Consider the following 11,165-nt stretch of genomic DNA (forward strand, 5'->3'; position numbering starts at 1 on the left):
TTAGCTTAAGTGGTTTTGTTATATGCAAATCATATGGAATGGAATGGCTTTCTCATTATTTTTTTTAATGAGAATGTTTCATCTGTAACTAAAGATAGTGTGATTGGGGAGTGCAAATGATAGGTTCAAGTATATGGGGTGAGCCTGTTGCCTCGAGTTTTAGTTTGTTCGTATACTGAATCTATTTGTTAACTTAATGCTTTTTCTCATTTATGGATTTCGTTTTTTCTCAAAAAAAAAAAAACCTTTCAAACCATACATTTCATTATTTATAGTATGTTGTTTTAAACAATTATAAGTGTTTTAAATTCGTGATTTCTAGACGTATACGCGTAATTTAAAACAAGTTTAAAACACATATTTAACACAAGTTTAAAACAAGTGATCCAATTCTCATCCCTGATATTGTATAAAATAAAATTAAAAAAACACATAAGCATCTAATAATAGGCTGTAATCTTTACAGGTATTTGTTATCTTCATATTCACTTTAAAAAATGTGCAATTTACTTACAATAACAATAAGAAGTTCCAATTATATATAAAAAAGCAATAAGAGGTTCCAACATTATATATAGGAAAAGACTTTTTTTTTTTTTTTAATGTTGGAACTTAGAACTTCATAGTAAGATAACAAAAGATTCACTTGTTCTCGCTCCCTAGAGATTGCTCAAGTATCCGATCACCAGACCGACAACGGCCACCATGCATACGTAGAGGAGAGGAAAACCTACCTGAGTTATTCTTATGGCATTGGACTTCGTCTTCGACAACTCCTATAAACAGGGAAGCAAAAGTTCTTATTTACAGTTGAAAAAGAAAATGGTCAGCGGCTAACTACTGAAATATAGAAGTTCTCCTTGTACTGTAATAAATAAGCATCTTACACTTATGTCAGACACCCTCATTCAACAAATATTCCAAAATCCAAGTAACATAAGTGTCAAACACGAATATCTTTTTCAGAGTTTGATTTTATGGGTTATTTATGCTGGTTAATTAGATAAATTTTCTGTTGTTAGGAAGTTTCTAATCTTTTCAGTGTGTCAATTTGAAAGACTAATTATGACAAAAATGAATGAAAATGTGACTCACTAATTCACTTTGAAGCTTGTCCGTCTCTCGAGCAACCATGCTTCTCTCTTGTGTCAGCTTCATGATGGTAACTTCAGCCTAGTGATGAACAATATATAAGGAAAAAAATTAAGAATAAGAGCATGCTTATGGTTTTTTTCGACTTTAATTTTTTTTGAAATATTTATGTCTGATATCTATTTCCATTGCATATCCAGACATACGAATGAATATAATAGAATCCTCTAATTATACGAAAAATTTAGAAAAAATATTGAACGTAAACATGTTGGAAACATGTACCTATATCATGCACTATAGCCTCCATACACTTAAATCAAAGAAATAAAATAAACAACACTAACCTCTTTAAGTTTTGAATCCATAAAACTTATCTTTGACTTCAAGTTCTCAAAATCGTCAGCTTTTGATGATTTCAATTGCTGCACATCCTTGGCAACACTTGACTGCAAATGGCTAGCAGTAGTTAGCTCTTCTGTTTCATCTCCGGAAGTTTTAAACCGTTGAGTGCCCATAGTTGCTGCATCCTTTGCAGTCTCAAACCCCATAAAATCCTCAGCAACCTAGCACAAGAGAAAATAATTACTACACTAACATCCTTATATCGATCTATGTTACAAGAATTTGAGCACGACTGTCAAATAAAGATATGTATTTCACATGAGTATGTTAATTTTTTTCAATATTTCCATATATTTGGACAATCCTGGAGGTATACCTCTCCATAAGACAAGCTAGGCTCAATTTATTAATGGCTTTTGTGCTTACCTAGGCCCGGTTCGGCCAAAAATATGAATTCCACTTTGTGATTGAGCCCGAACTGAATTATAAAAGAAATATTTGAATCTGAACAGTTCAAGCTGCCTATATATTTTTCAATTGAAAAAAAAAAATTTCATTGTGCTTTTTTGTTCTTTTAAGAATTTGGTTGGGTATTCCTTTATTCTTTTTAGGTATTCTTCTTGTTGAGGTCAGATCCTCAACAAGTCCAATATTAACCCTAGTTGGGGTTTTTGTCTCTTTACTCTTCTGAGAGCCTTGGTGAGTTCATAGAGTGGGAGTGTCTCTTATTGCCCGAACAAGTAGAACCACGACAAACCAAAGAGTTTGTGCATGGTCTGACTTGACCCCGTGACTGGGGCATATAGGTCATTGATACGGGAGCATGCTACCGCTTGAGCTAGCTGGGGACAATAACGGACTGGTTAGGGGTCTGACCTCTCACACTTCTAATATTCAAAGGCTCTAATAACATAAACACATATAGAGCTTTTGGTAAAAGCTACTGTGTTGCAAAATACCAATATTACTTACTGCCATGAATGCCAATCCTGTTCTTGACAAGTTAAATTGTTTTAACTACCCGAAAGCTGAAAAGAGAACTCTCAAGATACTACAGTAAGTAGCAATGACTTCAGGACTAAATCTATTGGATGATGATGATCTTGAATCAATATTTCCACTAGATGATGAATGTGGACCAGAGACACTAATTCGTTGTTCAAACTATGACTCAATAAAGAAGATCAACACTAGGTCAAGGATAAGTCATAGAGAGTAGTACTTAAGAAAGTTGAGCTATAGACACACAGCCATGGTACTAGGACATAGGATAAAGGTATTTTAACCGACTATGAGACTCGCAACTCGCAAGTACTCTTTTGGCGACACAAGGTAGTTGAGATCGAACTTTTATGATGCTATGCTGTCGTTAAATGGAGTAAACTACAACTAACCTTATTATAGTAATATTCTACAGATTATCTTGCTACAGTGCTATCTGTAATATTGGATCCATGGTCTGTAATCAATTTCATGAGATTCTTGATGTGGAGAATCCACCAGAGTGGCAAATGTAGAGCATACAACTCATGTCATACCATAAGTGAATAATGAATTTCATGCTAGCCAAAGATTGAGAAAGAGAGTAATCGAAGAGAGAGAGAGAGAGAGTTAGAAACACATACTTTTGTTAAGGAAGTTTCTTACAAAGGTTTTCTTACACAAAAACTTGGTGTAGGCAAACCCAAGGACTAGTGGACAAACTTGCCACTATTAATGAATAGTGACACCATAAATAAAGAAAATATAAAGATAAAGATAAAGATAAAGACAGCCAGTGAGAATCCCCATGCTAGCTTTTACAAAAGTGAAAATAAAATTACAACAAAAATAAAAACAAACAAAATTACAAAATAGGAAATGACCTAGGATTGGGTTATGTCACATCTCGTGTTTTAATCATCCCATGGGAAATTAAGATGGGAGTTGTCTGCTTTTGGAAAGATGTAGTAACCAAGGATTTTAAGCCATCTTTGGTGAGATATTTTCATTTCTTCTTCTAGACATGTTTCTTGATCAAATAAGAATGGATAAGAGGCTCGTGGGATTGACAAAAGGGGGCACGGATGGCTATATTTCTGGGAGTGAACTCCAGGCAAATATGAAACACATGGATACAAGTTATGCCTTGGAATGAAAGACAATTCTGAACCAGTTTTGTCTACAAACAAAGAAGGTATAACTGATTCAACTATGAATCTCATGGAGAGTTCAATCCTGGCTCAAGATGAATCCTGACGATATGCTTAACATGTGCAAATCGAACGGGAAGTGATGTTTCTAGCTGTGGATGGGTGATAGCACATAAGAACCTACCCTTGGCAGGGGAACAACAGCTGGAAACAGCTATCAATGTTCATATCTGTGGCCTTTCCTTGATTTGCTTGAGAACTTTATAGCCTCGTGTGACTGAGCTGAACACTGACAGTTTCATTTATGAAGAAAGATTCTAGAATCCCACAATAGAACCTCTTCAACAAGAATTTGAGTTCAGTTTGATAAAACTCCATCAACCTAAGAATCAAAGCTGGAACTGCCTATCTATTAGGATTATTCCTAGGATCCCTATGAACTTGGCAGAGATTTTGATTTTATCCCGCTTTATTATCTCACCAATGAACTCATCCAGAAGATGCCAAGAAGAAAGATTCCATGAGACCATAAAGTTCCCAAGAAATAAAGGAAAGGCCATGAACATAGACATTGACAGAGAAATGTGACCAAAAGAATTAATGGAAATATCTCACCAATGATGGCTTGAAAGTCTTGGCTATGACTTCTCCTCAAATGCAAACAAAGAGTATCTTAATCTCTTGTGGGATGACTGAAAACATGAATCGTAATCAAATCTCAAGAGATGCAACATGATCTATTTAAATGTTAGCCTTATGTCTTTTCCTATTTTGTAATTTTGTGTGTTTTTATTTTAGTGTTCTAATTTTATTTCAACTTTTATAAAACTGGCATGGAGATTCCCACAAGCTTGTCTTTATATTTATGTATGGTGTCATTATTTATTTATAGTGACAAGTTTGTCCTTTAGCCCCTAGGTTTACCTATAAAAGGCACCTTTGTTCATGGGAGGACAGACCAAGTTCTTTCATAAGAAAACCTTTGTAAGAATTTTTTAAACAAAGCTATGTGCTTCTAAACACTCTCTTTGGTTGCTATTTCCCTCAATCCTTAGCTAGCATGAAATCCATTGTTCATCATAGTAAGTAACGGCATGAGTCATATGCTCTACAGTTGTCACTCTAATGGATCCTCTACATAAAAAATCTCATAACATTAATTATAAACCATGATCCAACATAAAGAGGATTGGGATTGGATCAAGGATAAGCCATAAAGAGTAGTTTGTAGGAAAGTTAAACACTAGCTACACAACCGCCGAACTAAGACATAAGATCAAGGAGTTTTGGCCAACTACGAGACCCTCAAGTGCTCTTTTGATGACACAGTCTAGTCAAGGTCTGACTTTTATGATGCAATGCCATCATGACACAGTGGAGTAAACTACAACTAACCTTATTAAGGTAACTCTCTATAGATTATCTTGCTACAACGCTATCTACATTGTTAGATCCATGAGTTGGGTCGGGTTTAGGCCTGAAATTCTTTATTCGAGGCCCGACCCAGTTAGAAAACATGATTATACATTTGTCTATGCCATTTTTGGGGGTTTATATTTTTTTCCAAAACCTTCCAAGCATCTGGTAGGTCTTTGGGCCTAGGTAGATAACTTGATCCTTGGATAACTCTACTTGGAGGATCAAACCTTTATACAGTCAAAGCAACAGATAAGGGAATTTCAAACTCTGATAAACAACTGCTGCCATATAACATGAAAAATGCACACTTACCTTCTGAGATGGTGGTATGTTTTCAACTCCATCCCGCGCTTTATCCCTTGGAGATGAAGTCTCATGACCTATGTCTTGTTTCAGGTCTCCATTAATTGCAGTCAAAACAGGTGAATTTGGTGGGCTAAGGTATACTTTCAGCTTCTTTTCTTCAATGTGTTTGCCACTTTCCTTAGAGAACTACAAACAAAAACAATCATGAAATTGTAGGAACAAAAAAGGGAACAACGATTGCATTGGCAAATTCTTACTATGTCGGATGTAATGTTTTCCTCAGCTGTTCCAAATGGAATTACTGTACTTTGAATCAGGAACTTGTCCTTGCAAATCAAGTCAGGTGGAGCAACACGCTGAGCTTGCATGGTAACTGAATCAATCCAAAAAAAAAAAAGAAAATACCAAAAGCAATGCATTTGATATTAATAGTTGTAAGCTATATCACTTCAACTCTTTATTTTGCTTGAAATATTTGTGTTAGACTCCCATATACAACATATATCATGGTTATAAACATATAATCCTCTCGAACCCTCTAAAGACAAGGAGAAAACACTTAGAAAAAATGAATATACCCATATCAAATATATACTCATATCTGAAATTCACAGACAAATCCCAGTAACTTATTATGTTATCTAGATTAAGAGGTGAGTGTCATTTATATATGGTTATTTTTTAAAAAAGTTTTATTATATGTTTAGAGAATTATACTATGCCGTGCACAAGAATAATCGTCTAGAATGGAGAGCCCCAATTACAGATGCATCCATAATAGTCCCATAAATTCCACAAGTACACTTCATTTCAAACACATCTTAGGTAAAAAAAATCTCAACAAACCCTGTAGTTTCAAACTAATTTAGTGTTAAAAATGCCAATCAAACTAAAACCATAAACAACCAAGCAACACCCATCAATGACTAACAAACCAGCTTTCAATTTGACTAGAACTGAAATCTTATCAAATAAATATAGCAGAATCCAAACATTAAACAGCTGAGTCAAGTTATATGTACCTGTAAAATCATATGTTGATTTGGGTTTAACAATGCCAGTGTTGGGTCTCACACAGTATTTCTTGGGAGAAGTAGTCTTCACCTGAAAATCGTTATTGTTGAATCTAAGTCTTAGAATTCAATTAAAAATGATCAGAAAATGAGAAAAAAAAAAAAAGACCCAGAAATTAAAACTGGATTTTTTTTTGTTTATAAAGAAAAATACATACCTTAAAGGCTACATATTGATCAGTCTTGTTGGTCAATTGGATTAAGCATGAACTCTGTTTCTTCAACTCAACTTCAGTAAGACACAAGGCAAAGAATAAATCTTAATCAACATTTATAGAAGTACATTAAAAACATGAAAAGGGGGAGGGGGAATTACAAGTAAATTTGAGTTCTAGAGGGTGAATTTCCAATAGCTCAGAAGTCATGATCACTGCAAAGATACCCAAGAAAAAAAAAAGAAAAATGTTAAAAAAAAAGAGCATTAATATTTGTAAAGCAAAGAAAACAAGAAATATTGTTTAGTTTACATTATAATAATGGCGAAACTAAAAAAAAAAAAAGAGAGGAAGAAATGAAGTTTGGAGCTGGTGAAAGCACTGCACTGCTTTGCACTCTCTGCCTTTAATTATATGTTTCGTCTACGTTAATGAATCAGTTCCTTTGCATCGGAGAATGTGGGCGTTCGTTGCGGTGGGTGAGTGTGGGCCTTTCCTTTTTCTTCAACTAACGGCTCCAGCTTTACCCATTAGCCGCTTGATTTCACCCCTACTTATTGGAATATGATGCATCCGTGGGGGTTTAAATTATAAATATAAATATAAATTATTTATTATTTATTATTTATTTTTGGATTTGACGAATAATTATTATATGTATAATATTTTTTTTGAAAGAATTATATGTATAAAATGATTATTATTATTTTTGCTTATTTTGAATTTGTTTAATAGTAAATCATATTTGTAAATTTTTATTGAAGGAAATTTTATATTTAAAATTTATTTAATTTCATTATTTGAGTTTATAAAATTTTTACATAAATATATTAACTATTTTTTAAAATAACAATAAACTCGAAATAATACATCAAAAGGATCAATAATCGTATATACCAAAAAAAAATATCTGTATGAAAACGGTACTGGTTCCCTTAAATATGGTTTGATTTAAATGAAATAAATTATATTTATTTAAATGTGTAATTTACAGTAAGGTTGATTTTGGTATGAATGGTGGGCCTTAAGGGCATAACCATGACCCGAGCCATTTCCCCGACCGGCTGGCTAATGGAGCCGACTATGGGCCATCGCGTCACGTGCACCAGCTTTTTAAATTTGATTAAAATATAATTTTAGTCCTATATTCTTTGTATATTATGAATTTAATTTTTTTATTTTTAATTTTAAAAATTTGTTTCTTTACTCTTTTTGGAATTGAGGTTAATCCTATTAATTTTTTTATTAAATTTATTAGTGCGACATTTGTTAAAGTTAAAAAATACTTAATTAATAATTATGTGATAAAAAATAATATAATAAACTTTAATTGATTGAAAATGTTTAACTGTATTAACAATTAAATTTATATTTTTAAATTCAAAAAATATAGAGAGGACTAAATTTCAAAAGTTTCAAGATTACAACAACCTATAGCAGATGTTAATCTTTACATTTTTAACCGCCTTTACCCACTAAACTTGGAGCAGAGGGAAAAGGATAACTCTTCCGCACGTGTGTTTTTTAAAAATAATTTAAATATAAATATGATATAAGTATATTTTTAAATAAAAAGTAAGTTAAAAATAAAAATAAGAAAATATTTTTTCAATGGGCAGTTGTTTTTGTATTGAATAAATTTTCACAATTAAAAAAATTAAATATTCTTAATTTATTTTTATTAGATAATTTTAGTTTTTACTTAATTTTATTGATTATCACGTTTAAACATATTTATGTTAATTATATTAATCACATTTAAGCCTATTTATAATATTTTAATAAATATATAAATTAGGGGATAAAAACATAAAATTAAGAGTTAATATTTAATATACTGTTTACAGGAAATTTTAATTTTGCAATTAGAAATCAAATTATACTCATATGTTTTAATTTTAAAAATTCATTAATAGTAACATTTTAATAATATTAAATAGTTAACATTTGCTTATCAATTTATTCATCATGTTTGGCGATTGTGTCATTAAAGAAGCCCAATTAAGGGAAGATGATTCTCCAGATGAGGGTGAGGAGGATGTTACGATGGAAGAGGCATTTGGAAGATCGATGTCTTTCAAGGAATGCCTAGTAGGATCAACGGGAAGAAAGCACAATGGGAGGATGGTTCAGGAGGATGAGGATATTGTTTTCATTAAAGGGGATGTGCAAAAGGATTAGTTTCATGGAATTCCATCGATATGCTTTTCGGAGAGGGTATACACCTTGATTGAAAAAAGCATGGCGAAGATAGTCGTTTTGAAATTGCTAGGAAGATAGGGTATATTGTACTGTGGAATAAGATTTGTACGCTTTGGAAGCTGTCTCAAGACTTTTAGCTAATGGAAAATGATATTGAGTACTTCTTAGCAAAGTTCAAGTCTGAAACTGACTTTACTGAGGTTTTGACTTAGGGATTGTGGGTCATTTTTTGCTAATATTTGACAGTTGCCATGGTCAAAGTAGTTTTCCACTACTCATCCGTACCTGTTGCAAGTAGCGACATGGATCGGGTTATTGGAGTTACCTAGTTCAATGTATAAGAAAACCCTATTACAAGAGATATGTGGAATGATCGAGAAGGTAATATGAATTGACTATAATATGGATAGTGGCTCTCGCAGGTGATTTGCAAGAATGGTGGTTATAGTGGATCTGAGTAGACCACTTGTCTCCAATGTGAGAATCAATGGGAGTCTTCAAAGGGTGGAATATGAGAGCCTTCCCCTCATTTGTTTTACTTGTGGCTATTATAGCCATCTAAAAGAAGTCTGCCTGATAAAGGAGAATAGGGATACAACATAGAATGGTAAGGAAACAAACATGAGTTCTAAGTCGATGGAGGATGGGGTGGAGAAGGAACACTTTGGCCCATGATGGTTGTTACACGTCCACAATATAGGCCAGTGAGGAAACGAACCGAGGATGAACTAGGAAGAGTTACGACAAATTTTAATGGTTCATATTATCGTGTTCTTTTAATATGGATACAAGCGAAAATAATGGGGATAAGGATAATGATGGAGGGATGATAGGGTCAAGTAATACTTCTTATGATTATCCTTTGGCGACACATAATGAGGCTGGGAAGGGTTTACAAAATAAGGATAAATAGAAGGTTGTGTTGATGGAAAATGTTCCTTATACCAGGCCACAATGGGGCCCAAGGTTGTTGGTGGATTTGGATCCAAACCCACATAGGATTGAGGATCAAGTAGGCCTAAGTAGGGTACTAATGGAGTCAGTGGGATTGGGTAAAGTTATAGCAGTCCAGGTTACCAAGCCTGTTGAGGAGGGTAATATAGTAGGCTCTAGGACCATTTTACCAAGTGAATCGACCCACATGGTGTAAACTACCATTGACCCACAGAACCATTCGACAATGGTAGTAAGGAATAGTGTGGGAACAATTTCTAGGAGCATGAATGCCAGTGATACTAGGGGTGATGGTATCCTTCTTAATCAATGATTTTTATAATCTTCGATGTCAGTAGGATTTAAAGTTGGGTGAAGAAGGGGGAGCCAATGTTGGGTGATGAGTTGATGTCATCGTGAAGGTCGTCCTAGTGTCTCTCTGGTTCCTACAACAATGGTTGTTCAAAGTATTATTGAAAGTATAAAAGCTTAGCTAAAAGCTTGGGAAACTGTGCCAACTTTGGATTCTAGTAAAGGGGATGCGGTGTAGGTAGCTTTAGAGTTGAATAAGTCTATGATCAATAATGGATCGAGAACGACGGAAGCACCGAATGTGACAATAGAAGTAGATGGTAGGATGCCTGCTTGTTGAGAGGCCTTTCATGAACCTATCTTTTACATGAAGACTAAATTTTTAGTTTGGAACTTCCAAGGGACAAGTCATCCCCATTTTCATTGTATATTGCAGGAGTACATGTGTGAGTATCACCTTATTTTGGTTACTTTATTAGAAACAATAATTAGTGGGGAAAGGGAGGACTAGGTTATCTAAAAGATTGGTTTGCCATTTTCACATCAGATAGAGGCTAGAAGATTTTCGAGAGGGATTTGGGTCTTGTGGCATAACTCGTTAACGGTTGAGGTTCTTCACAATGCTATATAGTTTTTGCACATGAGGGTCGAGGATATTGATGACCAATTCTTAGCTTTTATGGCTATTGTTTATGGGTCACCACATCAAATAAATCATGAAGCATTATGGGATGAGTTGACAGTTGTAACTTAATGTGGCACGCATCCTTAGATGTTGATAAAAGATTTCAATTCTTTACTGTTGGAAGAAGACAAGATGAGAGGGTCGACTAGAACACCAATTGGTCATTGCCTCTTCCAACAATTTGTTTTCTATGCTTAGTTGAAGGACTTTGGATACAAGGGGCTGAAGTTTATATGGAATCGGGGTTGAAGTTTAACATTGTCAAAGGCCGAAAATTGAAGATACCAAGGTTGTTTTGTTTCTTCTTTAATTGGCTAACCAATGACACTTTTCCATATTTGGTTAAAGTGAGTTGGGTAGATGGCCGGAGTTTAACGAACATGGCAAAAAGGTTTAGTGAAGTGGCCAAAAGTGGAATAAATATCTCTTTGGTAATATTTTAGGACAAAAAGAGAAGTTGTTATGACGTCGTACTAATGTTCAGTTGGCTTTGGAGGAAAAGCAGATAGAG

The 11,165-nt window shown here is 34.0% G+C and overlaps 1 protein-coding gene across 2 annotated transcripts; it reads right to left on the reverse strand.

Moving 5' to 3' along the window:
• Positions 1-447: 447 nt before the first annotated feature.
• LOC107897542 (vesicle-associated protein 1-2) lies at positions 448-7,093 on the reverse strand. Of its 2 annotated transcripts, XM_016823030.2 has the most exons (9): positions 6,835-7,093; positions 6,684-6,737; positions 6,526-6,596; positions 6,317-6,398; positions 5,552-5,667; positions 5,301-5,480; positions 1,440-1,658; positions 1,096-1,173; positions 448-776 (listed from the first exon to the last, which is right to left on the reverse strand). In XM_016823030.2, the coding sequence occupies exons 2-9, from the start codon at positions 6,730-6,732 to the stop codon at positions 660-662; spliced, it is 912 nt and encodes a 303-aa protein (XP_016678519.1). In that variant the 5' UTR covers positions 6,733-6,737; positions 6,835-7,093; the 3' UTR covers positions 448-659. The 2 variants fall into 2 exon arrangements, with proteins under 2 accessions (XP_016678519.1, XP_040934923.1); XM_041078989.1 differs by lacking the exon at positions 6,835-7,093 and having other exon boundaries at positions 6,684-6,827.
• Positions 7,094-11,165: the final 4,072 nt, after the last annotated feature.

Source organism: Gossypium hirsutum, chromosome A10 (genome assembly GCF_007990345.1).
Source record: "Gossypium hirsutum isolate 1008001.06 chromosome A10, Gossypium_hirsutum_v2.1, whole genome shotgun sequence".
Lineage (NCBI taxonomy): Eukaryota > Viridiplantae > Streptophyta > Magnoliopsida > Malvales > Malvaceae > Gossypium > Gossypium hirsutum.